At 41.2% G+C, this 20,047-nt stretch overlaps 1 protein-coding gene across 13 annotated transcripts in view; it reads right to left on the bottom strand.

The window, feature by feature from the left end:
* KIF13A (kinesin family member 13A) overlaps nucleotides 1-20,047 on the bottom strand; it is a 166,090-nt gene that overhangs the window by 46,836 nt on the left and 99,207 nt on the right. For all 13 annotated transcript variants that reach the window (XM_069957958.1, XM_069957963.1, XM_069957965.1 and 10 more), the window contains 8 exons: nucleotides 17,207-17,319; nucleotides 14,169-14,280; nucleotides 12,676-12,888; nucleotides 12,136-12,246; nucleotides 10,588-10,722; nucleotides 9,162-9,292; nucleotides 4,153-4,239; nucleotides 2,279-2,445 (listed from right to left, as the gene is read on the bottom strand). In XM_069957958.1, coding sequence (XP_069814059.1) covers nucleotides 2,279-2,445; nucleotides 4,153-4,239; nucleotides 9,162-9,292; nucleotides 10,588-10,722; nucleotides 12,136-12,246; nucleotides 12,676-12,888; nucleotides 14,169-14,280; nucleotides 17,207-17,319 — 1,069 coding nt within the window. The remainder of the gene's footprint in view (nucleotides 1-2,278; nucleotides 2,446-4,152; nucleotides 4,240-9,161; nucleotides 9,293-10,587; nucleotides 10,723-12,135; nucleotides 12,247-12,675; nucleotides 12,889-14,168; nucleotides 14,281-17,206; nucleotides 17,320-20,047) is intronic.

The raw sequence follows: 20,047 nt of genomic DNA, 5'->3' as shown, positions 1-20,047 counted from the left end.
GTTGCAAACACACTTGCAAGTGCAATCAGTGAACATATAAGATCATGGCACAGTAACACCACAGTTTATTCATACAAGTAGCAACACTGCCAGACATATCAAAAGCACATAAGCAAAAAAAATGGTTTCCAAATGCTACTATTATGTGCAAATATACATTTTAACATCTGATATTTTTCAATGAAATGATGGATGAAAACACAGATACATGCAAACCTGAAACATGGTTTTATTTTTCTAATCCGTTTCTAATCTTTTCAGTAAATTTTTTTATTTAATTTCTAGTATTACTATGGGGGCAGCCATCTTGCCTGAGCTGCTTTTAACAATTTTTAAATATATGGCCCATGGACATAGACATAACAAACTGATGAAGACCTAGTAGACTTGGGGAGTGTGTGTGTGTGGGGGGGGGGGGGGGGTGCGGGGGGTGCGGGGGGTGGGGGTGGTAAAAGAGCTTTGATCATTAACTATTGTGAATTGTTGTAGATCCTGTGTCATACGTATTACCCAACTACTGGTGTCACTTTCCATTGTATTCAATCTGTTATTGTTAAGCCCGCTTCGCCAAACAGTAGCTGGAGTAGCATCTTGCATCAAATGCCGATTGACTGAGCAGGCAGTGCACACATTGACTTCAAAAAGAGAAGAAGTATTTTGCAACAGGACTGGCTCCGGGAGAATGGTGGCAAGGGGAGTGAGGAAGGTACATATAGAGATTTTTAGCTTTTTGCACCAGGATGAGCAAATTTTAGGGAAAAATATATAATTGGAATTCCCCTTTTGCCATAAAAACTTGATTTGAAGAATAGGTGCATTTCTGATGACATATTCCCTTTAAGGAAAACAACAAATTGGTAAAAAAGCATTGCCACAATGCAAAAAAAAACAAAAAAAAACAGAAGCTCAGGGATCATGAAGTATTTAAGTGCAACATATTGAAACCTCAAAAACTTCTAGTTACCTCTACTTAAAGGGGTTATCCAATGCTACAAAAACATGGCCATTTTTTCCCCTCTCTTGTCTCCAGATTGGGTGGGGTTTGGAACTCAGTTCCATTGAAGTAAATGGAGCTTAATTGCAAACCGCACCTGAACTGGAGACAAGAGAGGGGGAAAAGTGGCCATGTTTTTGTAGCACTGGATAACCCCTTTAAAAGCAAGGTGCTAAGATGCCTGGCGGTCAGATGTACACGCTAGTAGTAAGCTGTAGTAGCGCATTAGCAGTTGTAAACAGCAACCATGCGATATGTATAGCTTCCTCCAGAGCAGGAGCCTCTCTATGCACAACTGGGGAATTTATCAATGCTTACACCAGGAAACCAGCATAAAAAAATTGCAAGATCTTGCAAAATGCTTGTAATTTTGGTGCAAAAACATGGAAAAGTTGCACAAAAATGTGCGACTTTTGTACACCATAAAACTGTCAGGCAAGCCTTAATAAATCCCCCCCCCTTTCCGCCATATTTATGCTCTGGCTAACAAAAATTTGCCTTCAGCAGGGACCATGGAATAAGAGGGCCATATGGCCATATTGGTAGGGACTGTGAGACAAAAATGGAAAAATCCCTGTTAGTACATTTGATATTGATGATTAGCAGAACAAGCAGCCCCATGCAAGAACTCTGTACTGGACCTTGGTTCCAACCATATTGCAAATACTGGATAACTTCGCTCCACCATACAGGAGGGAAGACCCTGAAGAATGATACCCACATGGCAGATGTCCAGCATGACTCCCATGTAAGTTGCTCTTCTTTCACTTCTTCCTCAGCATAAGATTACACCAGTTACATGAATATAAAATTAGACATATTTTTACACTTCATTTCTTTCCAATATAGTAAAGCTGTATATACAGGTTGTAATGTATGAGTGAAATAATATACCATGAGGTGCTATTTTCAGGCTGCTTAAAATTTTTAACATTAAATTGCTAAATATGAATAATCATATTGAAGTTCACCCTCTAATACTGTAGTCTTTAATTCCTCACTAGTGAAATGCCTATTTGTGCAAATACATAATAACATTACAGCCATAAGACTAGGTGTCGGGACCTTTTTTCAGGTATTTACTTGCCAATATGCTGCTATATTTTGGCACATAATTTGTCAGCAAATGACCATGAATGAAACGCATATCGCAACATGTTTTCATTCACTTTCATCAACTTTAATGCACACAGGAAACATTGTGATCTTTAGCCAAAGTCACTGAGTAGCCCTAGTCTGAACCTGGCCTTGTGGGTTTTCTTGTCCACATGGTTATGTACTTACCATTGCTGTTTAAAGCCTTCATTATAACTTCCATCTGTGCAAATTCATAATTATAGTCAGGTTCTGAAGACGCTTCACTTGCAGCATCGATATCAATGTCAGTGCAGCTAGTCTCTTTCTCAAACTCTTTTAGCCAGTCTTTCCTTTTCCTCTTTGGCAGGTTGAGCCTAATCAAACATAATTAGATTTACCTGGAGTAGAAAATACACTAAGGGCCCTATTACACAAAGCCATAATCGGCCAAATCCGGCCCATTCAGCCGATGAAACGACCTGACCTAATTCATCGGGCATTGGGCACGTATCGCTACGTGTAATAGCAATGCACAGGTGACTGCTGATGATTGTAGTATAAAATAATAAAGTAATAACTCACCTTACCAAGTTCTCTGGTGTCCTTGGGCCTTCCCCGGTGTTCTTGGAGGACTTCCCCGTGTCTGCAACTCTGTTTTCTCTGTGCAGACAGGCTGCCGGCCGCTCAGCCAATCACAGGCCGAGACAGGCCTCCAAACAATCAGCCAATTAATGTCCGGGACAGGCTACGGCATGAGATTGTCTGAGCAGCCAGTGAACTGTCAGCAGAGAGAAGGCAGAGCTGCAGACACCAGGAAACGTGGTAAGGCAAGGGCTGCACAGACATTGCTAATGATGTCAGTGCAGCCCTTGCTGCTTGATAGTAAGCTGAATGGATTTGTCGATCTACCAGATCGGCACTGGTTTACAGTTTATGACCAGGCCATCTAATAGGACCCTTTGGGTCCTTTCAGCCGAATGGATTTGTCTGTGAGTGCGGCTACAAACTAGCGCCATTCAGTGACATTAGTGCCCGTCTGCAGTGCCTTTACCCAGCAGGGCAAATTAAGTGGCCGAGCTGGGCAAACAATGGTTGTTAGTGTAGACAGCTTGGGATCTGGTTACCCTTTATCATTATCGGCCACACAACTCTGTTAACACAGGAAGATGTGTGGCCCACAACAAATTTTAAAGCCTGCTCTAAAGACCCGATCAGCCGAGGATCAGGTGTTTTCCCAGTCCTCAGCTGATCGCCATCACTTTTACACAGGCTGATTATCGGCTGCACAAGCGTTTCTAGTCTGTGTAAAAGGCCCTTAAAGGCTCTATCAGACGAGTTGTGCTGTAATAGTAGATGAGTGCTTGTTTACACAAATAATTACATGGCTCAGTAATCGTATGTTGAGGACTGCACGAACAATCATTTATGCATCCCGCAATCAGCAATTGCCCGCACATCCCCTATTACAGTGGAGATATTTGATTGTGTCAAAATGCCCCAAATTACACAGATAATTATTTTTAAGCAGGTCAAAGCAAACCAATTAGCCTCTGGTCCTATTACACAGAGCGGTATCGGCCTGCTTGGCCAATAATATTCAACCGACCCGTACCGGACAAGAAAGCGGATCACCATTTGTTTAAGGACCCCTAAACAGCTCAATAACTAGGCTGACATCCTTGTTGGCTGCACAGTCCCTGATAAAAATGACAGATGTGTGGCTAACCAACTAAACTTTTTCGAGCCACAAAAAATTGCAATCAGCTAACAAATTAATTGTTCATCAGCCCCTGCAGTTTTTGTAAGGTTTTTCCAGATTCATTCTTTTATTCAGTTCCATTCCATTCAAAGGAAATCTGCACTTGGAAATTAAAGTGACACATCACATCTTAATGGAGAACCTGCACCGAATCTGTGTGAAAACCACAGCAGGTAGCCAGATTGGCCTCACTGAATGGGGCTAATGTACAATCTGCAGCATATAAAACTGCATATCCACAACAGGTTTTGTCATCTGAAAAATCCCTTGTGTGAACATACACTATATTATACTGAGGATGTTGAAGTATGTGACTAATTACCTGAAGAAGTGGTTGTTTCCCCAGAGAATTCTGTCTCCATGCCACAAAGGGGTTTTAGAGCAAACTTGAGCCCCATTTACACATGTCCTGGAAAAAAAAAAAAGAAAAGTCATTTCATAATGCTGGAAATTTATAGGAATAGTTGACAATAGGACAGAGCATGGTACATTATTGGACCTGCTTACAATAGGCCTTCTTGAGTTTTCAGCGTTTACTTTTAACTATCTAGTACAAAATATGTGAGAGAGAATGGCAGAAATCTGTAGGGCCATAAAACAAGTGCTTAGAATGAAGAAAATATACAAAAAGGTCAATAAAAGCCCACTCAGTAAATTATAATTTTTCCTTTTGTCTAGTAAGTAGTTAATGTAGCTGTGCTCTTCAGAAAGAGTAAAACAGTAGAGAGGAGTTACCTTGCCGAAAGTTCGGGTTCGTATGGAGAAGTTGAATGCAGCCCGAGGACTGCCTGGAAAACATGGATATTGCCATAGGCTGTATGCATGTCCAAATTGTCTAGTCCAAGGTAAGATAACTATTATGCCAAAAATGGTGCATATAAGCCATGGGCCTTTTGTCAAACTTACACCTGCTTTCCGCTAAAACATACTGATAGATGAAACAGACAGGAATTGAGATTATGAGCCCCAATGGGGATAGTAGTCTCTGATCAGCACTTCCCTATCCTTGGCATCCATGACAATCAAGGCCCAAGCCTTTTGTAATCACAACTGAATAGGGCAGGCACTTTGGCATAAACAACTTTAAATTTATCAAACTGGCGTACCTGTATGCCAGTCTAATAAAAATCCCTGCTCTTTTGTGCTGAGCCGAATTTACTAAAGCTCTTAGTAAATCTGGCCAGCATATATGATTTATTATAACTCATAATAAATCAGACACAGGAGGAGGCCACGCCTCCTCTCTACACTGACATACCGCCATGCCTGCCCTTTAGGCGAATGGGGCAGCACCAGGTGAATACAGTACTAAGAAATAATCACAAATGTTTGGGCAGAGCAGATTTGCGATTATTTTCAAGTATTTGTCTGGTGCAGCATTGATAAATCTGGGCCTTAGTTTATACTTGTAAGCAAGCATAGTAACGGTTGTCACTGAGCCTTTCTCAAACAGATGTACGAACAAAATATTAGTTCAAAATAGTTTAAATACAAGACTGGCTCGTGGATACGACATACTTGTTACTAAAGCAACTGAAACAACAATAGTTTACTTCTATACTACTAGAACCAGCTGAGTGGACTGATTTGGGTGATAACAAGCTCTTATGGTATTGTGAAATATGTTGGTACTAGACGTGAAATATTCAGTCGATATTATATCGAAGTGGGAGCACAGCCAAAGAATCACCTATTTGGGATAAAATTTTAACTCTTACAGCATGAGGGGGAAAAAAAACCAATGCTATGCCTTAAAGGCCCAACAGCCTTCCATTCCACTTTACAGGCAGAAATCGGCAACAGTAAAGCAGCAGTGCAATAATGTTGTGCCTCCCCTCAGCTTCCTGTGGATACATATAAATGTAGAGATAGAGAGATAATCCTATATTATTAGTGATGCAGTATATTATTAAATGTACAATAAAAGAATATAATAAAATGAATAATAATTAAATGCAGTCTGTAGATTTTATTGAGAGAACAGCATTTGTAGGGTGCTTCCTGAAATCCCCAAAAGATTAACCCTTACATAGAAATGTCCCTTCCTCTCTTCAGTGTTATGTAAATGTCAAACATTAGGTACCAAATGATGTAATTACGAAGTAGCCAGAGGAAGTGTTGGAAGTAACTGTGACAGCAGTTACATGTAGAAAAATGAGATTGCTTTTATAATCCGCCAAAAAATAAAATGTTGGAGACATGCAAAGAGCTTTGCCCTTCCTCCTCCTCTTCTGTTTCCTATTCATTCCTGTCATGTGTGTCACTCCTTCCATCTGCCACCCAACTCCTCCTCTAGGCTTCTCTAACAGTCAGGAACCCTGCTGTCTGGCTCACACCCTGGCTGGCACAGTTCAGCTCCCATCCCTAGGCTATTGTGTTGGCTCACATGTCAGACATGCTATTGCAAGACATGACTGTGAGATACTGAGCCGAGAATGACAGCTCGCTGCCCTTTTGTTCAAGGAAAAATCTTAGCCATTTAGTTTTTAAGTTTTATAATACACAAAACTCCAGAAGTGAAGAGAACACTGAAAATAAGATGCGGCAAGTATAGGCTTGCACTAGAACGTGTGACACTAAATCTATTAGAAAGTGCTGCCCAGGATTCAAAGGCATCATTTTACTGTAACATCTTTAAATAAGGTTATCCGCCATCTTAATTTGAGCATTCACAGTTTAGTAATAATTCTATTTATGGCTGGTTTCACAGTTTTTACAGTACGTTCAGGTTCACAAAACCCCAAACGCTCGGCATTTGACTCCGGATGGCTGGAGAAGATGGATATATCCCATTTACTAACTGTAAATTCACTCATTTCTAACAAGGACTCTTCCCAAGCATTTTATATTTCCTCACTGACTTCCCACAATCCTTTGACAGCAACCAGTGACATTTAAGTCAGCAGGAGAAATATAGATAGACATGCTGCTAGCTCTCCTAGTAGTGGCTGCCAGCCCCAGTGTGCCTGCTCTCCCAGAAGATCCCCAGCTTCAGGGGAGCAGGCAAGTAAGGGATCTGGGGGAAGGGTTAAACACATATTATTGCTTTAAAAATTCCTATGCAGACTATTCATATTAAACCATGAGTGACTCTACGATTAAGTTACAGCCCGACTGCTGCCAAAACTGCCGTAACTTAGTTTGTCTTTCTGAAACAGAAAGCGACAAGATTTCTCAGGCATTTCTGGACATGGCGCTAGATAAAGAAGACTTTGAATAGAAATGTGTTTTCATATCAAATAACTGTGTCATCCAAATATTAGCCAATAAATTACTGTTTCCCCTGATTTCTCATAAACATTACCAATGAGGGCAGACTCTGTGAGCTCCGGGTAGTCATTACCAGACAGATAAATCACACTGCCTGGCACAGAGGGAAGAAAAGAGGTGTATGGTACAATCATTCATCTGGCCGGCAGGGCTGCATTTAACAACCCCCCAAAGGACACTTGCCTACTCAGTTACCACTATTAACAATTACACTGTCATCTTAATCAGCGGCTTTACACAGCATGTCACACTGAGGATTTTACTCCGCACTTTTTTAATAACCACAGTATAATAACCCCAGCTGACTAATGCCGGGAGCACGGGAGGACCCAGGTCCATTAGGCAGCTGACGCCTGTTATTAATGGAGAGGTTTGGGAATTAACACAATAGCCATTGGTTTTAACATCAAAGGGTCTGGACTTAAAGCAGGACATCAGCTAACTCTAACAAGCGCTTCCTGAATATGAACTATGACATTTACGTACAATAAACACATGAAACAACTGAAAGATGCTGGGACATTAAATGTAAAAGGTAGCAATGCTGGACACAACATCACATTGTGAACCAAAGAACCAATAAATAGAAGTGATCAGTATTTTTAGTCAAAACCAAGGGTAGAGCCAAAACACTGAAAATTGTGTCAATTTAACCCCTGGTTTTTAGCTAAAAAAATAGTGACCAAAACAAGGAGCAAATACTGACGCAAAATACTACGTATAAACTTATTCTAGTGAAACTACACATTTCATAGAGAGTGGATGGAAAAAGCAGAGGTAAGTTCATCCCAGCAGAGAGAGTCTGCCCACTTCACACTAATGGAGATGGCAAATATATAGTTACAAAATCCATTATTGTGTGTTCACCCTACAGAATGCGCAGCAGATCCGCAGCAGATTTGATGGTGCAGATTTGATGCTGTGTTCAGTTATTTAGATGAAATCCGCTGCAGATCCTGTATGTGTGAACGCACCCTTAGACAGGTTTACTGCTCCATTTTGTACAGAGATGTAATACAGGTGCCACAGAGTTGCACAAGGTCTACTCTATCCACATTAACTAGACAGAAGAAAACTTTGGTATATATGGCATCTGCTCAACAGTTTTTTCCTCTTATGGCTACTGTGTGACAATGATAATATAGCACTAGAATAGATCCCTGTTACATTGGTGGGTTTTTATGTACATCCATATTTATACATGCTATAGACACTTATACATGTTGGTAATCCATTCTATTCCTAATAGTTTTTATTCGTACTAATGTTCTATAATAGATATGCTCCGGCCGAATAGGACCTTCAGTGTTCCCAGGTTGCTATAGTAACGACCGGAGGGCGCATGCGCCGAAGGTCCTGTCTGGTGAGTGGAACTTCCAGACGCCGGCAAGACACAGATCGGAGCGGCATGATTGTAAGTGTACTGTAGATCTGTATTTATGCTTCGCCGTTTGCAGACATGGGTCTGTTCTACTATATGATGGTGTTCTAGGTATTGATATTCCATGTATTGGTATGATTGTCATGTGATCTATTGTTACTGCTAGCTTGCAGTTCCGGTGTGTATGTATATAAGATGTAGTTGTTCAGTTTTTTAGTATAAGCATTGTTCTTTAGGTCGGGAAGGGACAGGTTCTTTTATGTCCTGAAACACGTTATCTACGAATGTATGAATAAATTTTGAATATCTTATGGTCTGCGCGGATGAACCTCGTTTTTTTCTGCTGCTATATAAGAATTTCTGGGACCGTGCCACTTGATGACGACGGTAGACGATTCCTGCTGCGACCATTGATTATACTTTATATGCCTACATAGTTGGTTGAGACTTCACACAACCGGTTAAGGTAAGCGGGCACATTGGAGGAGTGTGAGCTCACGTTGTCATACATTGTCACCCTATGAGGCACTCTGCCTTTCTTTCTTTTTTCTACCCTCTTATTATACTAATGATAATAAGGAGGTTCTTTAGACTGGAGCAAATATTTGGTATGTAATGCTTTCACGATTGAGGCTCCAGCTTCAACATTACTTCTATAGTGTATCCTTTGCTCGGCTTACCTTGCATTATCTTTTGGTGTAAGAGAAATTTCCCCATCGGAGGCCATATCTATCACACAGTGTTCAGCCTGAATCCCAATACCAAAGAGCTGTATATCCTGAGATGTGTCAGCACCCACTCTGTTGTGGTCCTGCAAACACACATTAATATTATACTAGCAATACAGTTATAACAAACAGTTAAATGACAGCAAGACCAGGGTACACACAAATCTGTGCAGCCTGACAGCATCAGTTTTAAATGTGATATGGCCGCTGTAATCCATAGGAATACACTGATAAAGTAGAATTGTCTGCTGCCCCTAGCAACCAATCAGATTCCACCTTTCATTTTTCAAAGAATCTGTGAGGAATGAAAAGGGGAATCTGACTGGTTGCTAGGGGCAACTAAGACATTTATACTTTACACCAGTTTGATAACTCTCCCCATTGAGATTTTTATCCAGCTGTTACACAACACAAATTTCTAAGAGGATTTACAAGAAACAAATGTAGCGGTCTTCCATCTCAGTCTATCGAGATTTTAATGGATGGCCTGGCACATGAAGCATAAAACAATCTAAAAAATTATTAAATAATGTGTGAACGGTAATTCATTCCCTCACATTTTTAAGGGCAAGACCTAATTTAGTCCTCATTTCTTTAATTATACAGCTTTTGATGACCAACCTTGAGTTATGGAAAAAGCTTCCTGTAAGTATGGTGCAGAAAATGCTGAGCTAGCTGTATTATGGAATAATAGGTCCACAACTATGTCCTTGTGTTGTTCACAAGGGTGAGGAAAACGTATAGTAAAGCATCACTGTTTTTTTTTTTTTTTTGTTTGTTTTTTTGCAGAAATCAATAGTCCAGGCGATTTTAAGAAACTTTTCTAATTGGGTTTTTTAGGCAAATATGCCATTATCTGTATTCAAAAAGACGTTCCCCAGGTCCCCCCTTCTCCTCTCTCTCATTCACTGCTCATTATCAGGAAATCTCAACTCTTTTACATCAGTCGTGCCCTGTGTAACCTATGGAGAGGGGAGGGGCAGGAGAAAAAGATTAGTCACCAGCAGAGAACAAAGGATTACACAGTGGGAGCTGTGTGAAAGCCGGTATTCAAAGGTCAGAGAGGTCAGTGCTGACTTCAGAGGAGATAGCCTGGTGATGTAGCTGTAAATTTACTTTTTGTCCTGTTTTAGTGGCTCATCTCCTTCCACCCCTCCCCTCTCCATAGAAAACCATGAAAACAGGGGGGAGAGCTTCAAACTGCTTTTTCATGATAAAAAAGCATTTTTCGGCTAATAAACCCAATTGCAAAGTTTCTTAAAATTTAAACGACACTTTAAGCAAATTGCCATAGACTGGTAGAAGACTAAGGACACTATTGTAGAATAAGAAACTGAAGAAATGGCACCATTAGGTGTTCATAAAATAATAATCTCACCTTCAGATAATACACCAATAGTTCATTAAGTGCAGGGTCGGCATTAAGGTTTACCAGGTAACATTTGTCATCGCCAACTTTAATGCCAGAAGACTGGAGGGAGATGCCCATGCTCTCCAGCTGCTTCTGCCTCTCCTGTCAAGAGAAAGATTACATGTTAACACACAAATATCTATAGAGAAAATAATTCTCATTACTAGTATAATTTAATAAAATAACATCTATAGTAACTATTGGACCATGTAGGTAATTCTGTTTTTAGTTTTGATTTCATGGTTAAGCCCCCTTTATAGATGATCCTTTGCACCACCATGCTACTGGCCATCGAAAGTCTTGGGGTCTTCATCCCTCTTACATGACTCAAGATTAAGTTTGCCAACTTTTCGGCACCAGAGACTAGATTACTGTACAGATTAACTAGGATGAGCTCAACCTGAAGTGGGCTGTTCTCTAGAGGCTCACAGAAACTGCATGCACTGCCTCAATAGCCCCTACAGTTTCTGTATATATCTGGATTCTGTATACATTTGTAAGATTAAGACTAAATCAAATATCTATTTTCTGGACGCTTTGAAAAGATTTATTATTTCCGTAGTGCAAAGGGTAAGAGAAGTGCTGAGAAAACATGGCATAGTTGGTATAACTGAGTAAATAAAAAACGATGAGAAATCATAACCACATTGGGGTCTGGGCAGGGTGTGTAAGTAATATATGCTACTTATTGTTTTGATTTATGTTTTGCTGTTCAGTTATTATGCTGTTAAAGAATGAGCAATGTGTTTTTATGAATGATCCCTAATGTGAAGATCTCTTTAGATTGCAGTATGTAATGGGGAAAAAATTTCTTTGAATAAAAAATCTTAAACTAAAAAAAAAAAAAAAAAAAGTCTGTTTTCAGAGGATTTAATTCAGTGCTGGTCTAAATTCTGAATTTACTAAAGAAGCAGTTGTCATTTTCAGTAGTTCCTATGAATAATACGGGGTGATTATTGATCGACCAGTTGGTTGATTATTCCCTCATGTATAAGACCCCACGATCAGCTTATTTGTCAGCTGCCTGCTGGGACTGTGCGACCCTAGACATCACTGTTATATGGCATGTCCCTTTAAATAGGGGTTGGGCTTCTTACAATAATGCAAATGCACAGTACATGAACGGCCTAGCAATCATTAATGGAAATCAGCTTGATCAGTTCTAGTATCAAAAAAGGTCTACACATGAAAAAGTAGCCTTATCATGGATATAGACATTTTTTTTCAGGCAGTCCACAGGCTGCATACAGCTTCTCCATGCAGCGGGATTCAAATGGCGAACGTTTGGGTTGGTGTGAACCCAAACTTTCTGCCAGTTTCGCTCATCTCTATTGGCCACGCTGTAGTAGTAAAATGCTATTGTTCCTATAAACCATTAAATATTTTTATCAAAGGCCGCCACAGAGTTTTGCGATCCGATCTTTATAGTTTATCCAACAGAGATAAGTGAGGTACAGAGAAAAGCTGGTACAAGAGCTATAAGCCTTATTAGTAAACCATGTCTAACATACAAACCTGAGCAATTGCTTCTGTTTTCCTCAATTTCTCTTCCCAGGTGATTGTTAGGTCTCGGATTAATTTTTCTGATTCTTCTAGTTTTTCTTTTAATTCAGGCGCCTTCATAGACTATGCATGGAATATATGAAACAGGCACATACATTATTAATGAGACTGGTGATGAAGCCATCTGCTTCCTACCATTTATCTCAGCTGCATAAAAATACTACAAAGTAAGAAGTGCAGATGTGTTTTGTAAAATACATGGAAGAATGAATAAAATTAATATATTGACATAGCTTTTATAGCACAAGGGTGTAAACATATAAATGTGGGTTTTAATACACCACAGATCAAAAAATATAAAACTCATGCTTTTCCCGGTCATCTCAGAGAATAGACTTCTCTTGTTCCCAAACTGAACTTTTATAGTACATGAAATATTGGACTTCAGTCACCCTTAAGAAAGTACACTGCCTGCAGTCGTGAATTCAGTGCCCTGTTCATAATACATAATCTGGTAAGCAGCATGGGGGGGGGGGGGAATACATTACTTACTTCAGCCTGTGAGAGCTGCTCCTTCAGTTTCTCCACCTCTTCCCGCAGTTCTCTGATAACTCTGGCATTGGGATCCTCATTGACCACAGCATGATTGACTATTCTTTTGGCCCGATCAGCATACCTTAAGGTAGAAAGAGTCTCTTCATAGTTATCGGCTGCTGGGCTGATCGTGGCTATCATGGCTGTTTTGCTGTTGCCTCCCAAATTGTCCTTTTTTCCAAAAGAAAAATCAGCAATATGTTTTGATGTTTTCAGGGAGTACTACATCAGTTAGAATGTCAAAAAGGTTTCTTCACACATTCCAAACTATACAGATAATCAGCAACAGTCATACTGAGGTGTGTTTGACTTTCTTGACAACTTTTACGCAACACCGCGCTATTGCTTCAAAGCCTATAGACTTTGAAAGTAGAGGCAGCAAGGTTGGTTAGGTACTGCTCTATTCGAACCGGGGGCATGATCAATGAAGGTATAATGCGTGGGCCCCTCAGCTATCAGAAAACAGTTGAAAAGTGTAGATGTAGGGAAAACCCGTTCCAAGGAAAAATTCAAAACAATCTTCTAATATGTGGCTTGAGAACATTTTAGAACCCTTTCATTTTAGAAATCGGTGGCGATCTAAGATAACAAACTATACCAATAAGACCTTTAAAGGTTCACCTCCAAGTCACCCTCTAAACTTAAAGCGAATGTACATGAACAGACCAGGGGGGACGAGGGATTGACGATTCCGGTCCATTTTTTGAGCCGCTGCAGTTCCCACGTAGGTCTTTTACTGAGCACTGGCCGGGCATGAAGCACTGAAAGCGGGCCCGCTGGCCCCCAGTAGGACAAACCCCCCTCCCCTCTGTGATGCGGCTCCATTGAGGGGGGTTCTGGCCCACTGGGGGCCAGCGGGCCCTCCTCCAGTGCCTTATGCCCAGCCGATGCTTGGTAATAGACCTGCATCATGTGCGGAAATCGGGCAGCAGTTCAAAAAAGGGGCTGTGGCACCAGTATCCTTGCACTGCCACTGATCTCTGTATGTAAAAAAACAAAAAAAGATGTACTTGCGGTACATTTGCTTTGAATTATCGGTAGATTATACAGTAGAGTATAGAATGTCGATTCTATATCTGCAATTTTTATGTCTTTCTATGTTCTAATATAAGTATAAGCCCACAAATGAATGAGTGTAAGTAGTCCTCTCCATTATATTCTTGAGCTAAATAGTGCTCTCTATGCAGCAACATGCCCAGTCTGTAGGCTTACAGCAGGGGAATACAAAGGAGTAAAAAGCTACAAATTACAGATTTGGAATCAGCATCCTTTATCCTTCTTACAGATGACTTTAGCTTACGGTTTTAAGGAGGGTGGGTTGAAGCCCCTTTAAATGTCAAGAGATAATTTTGACTATGTTTACATTTAAAAAAAACAAAACATTAAAAGTAAAATAACAGTCTATGTAAAAGAAAAAAAAAAGTCAAATGTAAAAGGTGTGGGGTTACTACCTTAAGCAGCCACGTGAGTACAGAGTCTCTGTAAGGAACAAACTTATTCTTCCCTTTCCCAGCAGCTTGATCAGCCAACGATGATATGACCAATCCCAAAGTTGACAGTGACCTTAATGGATTGGTGGGGAAAAAAGTAATTTCCAATGTGAACCAGTATATATGTAAATGCAAAATGATGGATCAAAGAAAAACTAGGGCACATTCCATGTTATAGAACAACAGGCCTGCAAGCTTAAGTAGAAGCGAATGTTACTGACACACTGAAAAATATTTGCACTCTAACCACAATGATTTCCTTTTTATCCTGGAGAGTAAAATATTTGCTTGTCTATGTATATCCAGCACAAGTTACCTTTTACCTGCCCACCACAGATCACAATAACTAGAGTTTAGATGACCGATGTCTAACTGGCTGCCCAGGGCCACATTGGACCACTGTGTGCCTGATCTGCATCTCCCAGGCAGGACGCCAAGCATGAACGCTCTTGTATCCTGCATTTTCTGCTACACAGGTTTCTCCTCTTTTGTCTCCAAATGTTGTATTTGTATCTCTATATGTATCAATGGACAGGATTTGTAAAATGTCAATGTGTCTGTGTTTTCTCCAAATGCAGGTGTTCTAAAGTAAGACCAGATCTCAGTTTTGGATATATATTTTTAAACCTGTATCGTCAGCTCTGTATCATGCTCAGAGATGCAGACATGGGCTGATAGCTTAAAGGGAGATAAAACAGCTGATGCCCATTTGGAAAATTATAAAAACATGTTTTCTTTCACACACGTTTGGATCATAGAGCCTGTTGAAATCACATTTATGTTTTCTGTTAATGGCCGTGCGCTCAGTGATCCCCCGTTTGTGGAAAGCCACCCAACCACCTACTATGTCTAATTGGCTCTCTGAGGTTGCCAATATATGTAGAATGGAGGACCTAGTGGCTGATTCCAAGCAGCAGCTGGCAGACCATACTAAAACTTGGTTCTGGTGGGTGGAATTTGTTTCTTCTGATAAATATAAGCTGCTTCTCTGCCCCCAGCCCCTTAGCCCTCTTCCTTGGTGTTTTGGTGCCTAGTGTTCGTGACCATCTTCTGGTTGGTTTTCATGTTCTTGGGTTGGGAGGACCATTTCCAAGATTGTAGAGTTATATGTTTTCTTTATTTAATGATCAGGAGAGCAGACGCCTCTTGCCTGTTCTTTTTTGTACTTTTCATTTTCATGTATTTTTTTACTTCTTGTCATGGGTAGACTTTTCTCACTCTAGTCTTTGTTTTGCTTACCAGGTTCGGGCAATATTGCTACGAGATACCTTTATGCTGCGCACCGGTTCATTGTTTGCTAGTCTGCCAGATGCAGTGGCTTGTATAAGCTGCTATTAGGGACTTGTGTACTATGCTTCCCCAGGTCCCTTTCCCTCTGCTCCCCATCCCCTCCTACCCTTCCACCCCTGTATTATTTGTCTATTTTACTATTTGACATATGATTTATGTCATAAAGCTTGTTTTACTTGCTTTTCTGATGTATTTTTGTCATTGAAAACGTTTCTTAAAGATTGAATATTAAAAAAAAAAAAAATCTAAAGTCATAGAGACCATTCTGAGCAGCAGCATGGGTGCCTCCTCTCTCCCCCACCCCTCCCTGCTCTACACGATTCATGTATAAGTCTTAGGGCCCCATTCCACCGGACGATTATCGTCCAGATTATCGTTAAATCGTTCGAATCTAAACGATAATCGTTCGGTTGAAATGCAGTTAACGATTAACGACCGAACGAGAAATCGTTGATCACTTTATAAAGCCTGGACCTATTTTTATCGTTGCTTGTTCGCAAAACTTTCGCAAATCGTTTGCATTGAAAAAGACATCATTCGGTCGTTCACAGTAGATACGAAGGCAATAGTGAAGAAATAGCGAAGAAAAAACTATCGCAAATACAATCATAATTAACGATTATCGTTCCATGGAAATAAGTGAACGTTTTCAGGTCTTTCGCAATATCGGTCGTTTGAGATCGTTAACGATTATGCGAATGATTATCATCTGGTGGAATAGGGCCCTTAGTGCTGGAAGCCAAGCCCTGTACATCAATCATGCAGAGCGAGGAGGAAAGAGAGGAAGCGTGCATGGTGCAATGCGGTTGCTTTTAAAGTGTCACTGTCGTTTAAATTTTTGTTGCAGAAATCAATAGTACAGGCGATTTTAAGAAACTTTGTAATTGGGTTTATTAGCCGAAAAAATGCATTTTTATAATGAAAAAGAAGTTTGAAGCTCTCCCCCTGTCTTCATGGTTCTCTTATGGAGAGGGGAGGGGTTGAGGGAGATGAGGCACCAAAAAAGGAGAACAAAGAGTTAATTTACAGCTACATCCCTGGGCAATCTCCTCTGAAGTCAGCACTGACCTCTCTGACCTCAGAATACCGACTGCTCTCTGCTGCTGACTAATCTTCTCTCCTCCCCTCTCCATAGAACAGACAGGGGCTCGACTGATGTAAAAAAGAGTCGAGATTTCCTGATAATGAGCAGTGAATGAGAGAGAGGAGGAAAGGGGAGGGGGAATCTGGAAAAAGTCGTTTTGAATGGAAATAGTGGCATATTTGCCTAATAAACCCAATTTTGAAGTTTCTTAAAATTGCCTGTACTATTGATTTCTGCAAAAAAAAACAAACAAAAAAAAACGACAGTGACACTGTTAAGTTTTTGTAGAAAACACCAGCACCACGCATTATAATATTCATTATGTGTATTCATGTGCAATGCATCAATGGAGTCCAGAGACACATCAAAGGCCCAGAAAATGTCATACTGACCACTACTGGTTTAGACAACACCTCATTTATGAATGTTATATTGACCAGTATGAACCAGCATATAAATTTGTAAGGCTCTTTAGTTTGTAATATTTCATCACCCTCTTTAACATGAAAATACACAGTGTCTACAGCAGAAAATAGATTCAGTAATGAAAATGACATCTGCTGATTCTCATACTGCTATTGTCTATAAAAATGAGCATTAGGGAAACAATGGGAAAGGGCCTTACTTGTTGATGTTACTTCCTTCCTTGAGGCGTTCTCCAGCAGCACCAGTTTTGGACACTCTCTCACTGCCAGCCAGGTCTACCAGGCTGACCTTACTGACGCGTTCTCCTGAGTTCTAATCACAAAATTAGTAACAAGAACATTATTTGTGCAAATACATGTTGGGTTCAATGGGAAGAACATAATGTACTACACATGCATACATCTATGGTGGATTTCCTATAATATGGTATCTCGTAACACAGAAGGTGATTTTTCACTTTAGACAAAGCCATGATATGGCCTTAGGCTAGGTTCACACTGCGTTTTCAGCATCCGTTTAACGGATCAGTTTTTTTAAACGTCCAGAAAAATAGGGTCAGCAACGTTTTTTGGTCCGTTTTGGTCCGCCAAAAAAAACGGATCCGTTTTTTTTATAATGGAAGTCAATGGAAAAACGGATGCACACAAATGAATCCGTTTTTTGCAATCCGTTTTTCATGCGTTTTTTTGCAAAAAACGGATGCGTTAAACGGATGCTGAAAACGCAGTGTGAACCTAGCCTTACACTAAAGGGGACTTCACACAGCTTATTCTTATACAGCTTGTGCATTCATTAAATGGATAGTCCCATTTTAAGTAGCATAGAACACTTGTAGGAGTCTTGCTCTTTTACTTCCACTGTTGACAGCTTGTTTTTGAGGTTACAGACCCAGCTGTAAAAGCAGTGGTTTGGCTGGTGTATACAGTGGTCCCTCAACTTATAATGGCCTCAGTTTACAATATTTTCAACACACAATGGTACTTAATGGACCACTGCAACCTGATTTCAGACTACATACATATAAACATACAATGCTAGCGACAGTCAGGATCTGCAGCACATGTGAATAACTAGATGTCCATGCAGTTATTGGCTGCCCAGTAGTGCTGCTCTACAGTACATGTTCTGCACTGCTTTTTACTTGTGCCAGGGGGAGCTGCTCCTTTGGGCACCAGGTGAAGGTGGCTTCTGTGATCTACACATGACCCTGAAAATGCTCCTCACCTGTAGCTCTGACTGTTGTATGTAAGGACTTACTTTATTTTAATTATTTAGTTGCTTATTTTTCTTTAAATCTTATTTTTTCCTCATATTGGGAGCTTCAGAACAAATTACCACCAGTTTTCCGTAGAGTTTTGGTCTCAAGATTCAATAGTTTCCAAACACAGTGGTCACCCTGGAGCCAATTAATATTGTTATGAAGGGACCATATATATACGTATATAGTATATATAGATATCTCTATACATGTACACTATGGAGGAGATTTATTTATTATTACTCGTACACCAGTCTTAAATAAAGCCTTGCCCCCATTTTCCTGGCCAGATTTACTGCTCGTGAACAGGTGTAGATTTCTGCCATGGTTTTATACTAGGTCTTATACTATGCTTACAGCCGACGTACCCAACAGAAAAGATAAGAATCTGCACATTTTTCATGGGGTACGCCAGGGGAGCGCATTAATAAATGTGCCCCTATGGTAATCTATAGAGTGGTGGTCAAAATCCTAAAAAACGAGCTGTCAACAATGAAAAAGTTACTAAAAGTTTATTAATAAGTTATATAAATCCCTAAATGCCACCATTAAAAAGTACATGTCTCACAGAAAGCAAGCCCTTGTATGGCCACCCAGAGGGAGGAAGTTATTAGAGGTGGGTCCTGTGTTTAGGCTCCTCATCTAATGGGCAGAGTGGAGAATGGTTATAAAGGGCAGCTCTCATTCTGGAGGACTAGTCTTGACCCGCATTAGGTAGACAAGCCACTGATATAAATATGCCACTGTATAATACTTAGCACACCCTGTAGAAGGGAAACAGAAGAGTTAAGGCGCGTTTACACGTAACGATTATCGTGCGAATTTGCGCAATAACAATCGAATTCGAACGATAATTGTACGTGTAAACGCAGCGAACGATCAAACGACGAACGAGAAATCGTTCATTTTGATCTTTCAACATGTTATCAAATCGTCGTTTTCAAAAAATTCGCCGATCGTTCCGTGTAAACAGTCGTCGCGCGAAAGTCCGGCCGCCCCGCTCGCAGCCCGGCCCCCCGCTCATCCGCAGCCCCCTGCGCCGGCTCGATCGCCACCCCCGCTGCCGCCGCTTTGTTCGCCACCGCCGCCGCTCTGATTGCCACCCCCACCTCTCCGATCGCCCCCCCGCGCTGCTCCGATCGCCCCCGCCGCGAGCATACGTTACCTGCTCCGCGTAGCAGGTCTTTGAAATCCCAGCTCCCCTCTTCAGCACCGATTGGCTAGAGGAGCCGTTTGAAATTCCCGGTTCCCCTCTTCAGCCAATCAATGCACGGCAGCACTGATTGGCTGAAGAGGAGCCGTTTGAAATTCCCGCCTCCCCTCTTCAGCCAATCAGTGCTGCCTTGCATTGATTGGCTGAAGAGGGGAGCCGGGAATTTCCAACGGCTCCTCTTCAGCCAATCAATGCTGAAGAGGAGCAGTTAGAAATTCCTGGCACACCTCTTCAGCCAATCAATGCACTAAGGGGGGAGTCGGGGATTTCGAAGACCTGCTGCGCGGAACAGGTAATGTATGCTTGCGGCCGGGGCGACCGGAGCGGCGGCGGCAGGGGGGGGGGGGGCGCGATCGGAGCAGCGGCGGCGCAGGGGGGCGGGGGGCTGCGGTTGACCGTGGGGCCGGGCTGCGGATGAGCGGGGGACCGGGCTGCGGGCGCGCAATCGCAAAACGATTTTTCGTTACGATATATCGTGCCGTCTAGACGATGATCGTTATGAAAAAAAAATCGTTACTCTGACATCGTTAATCGTACGATCGAGCCAATTATCGTTTCGTGTAAACGCA

The sequence above is a fragment of the Dendropsophus ebraccatus genome, chromosome 2 (genome assembly GCF_027789765.1).
Source record: "Dendropsophus ebraccatus isolate aDenEbr1 chromosome 2, aDenEbr1.pat, whole genome shotgun sequence".
NCBI classification, from domain to species: domain Eukaryota; kingdom Metazoa; phylum Chordata; class Amphibia; order Anura; family Hylidae; genus Dendropsophus; species Dendropsophus ebraccatus.
This window is presented reverse-complemented; position numbering and strand designations above follow the sequence as displayed.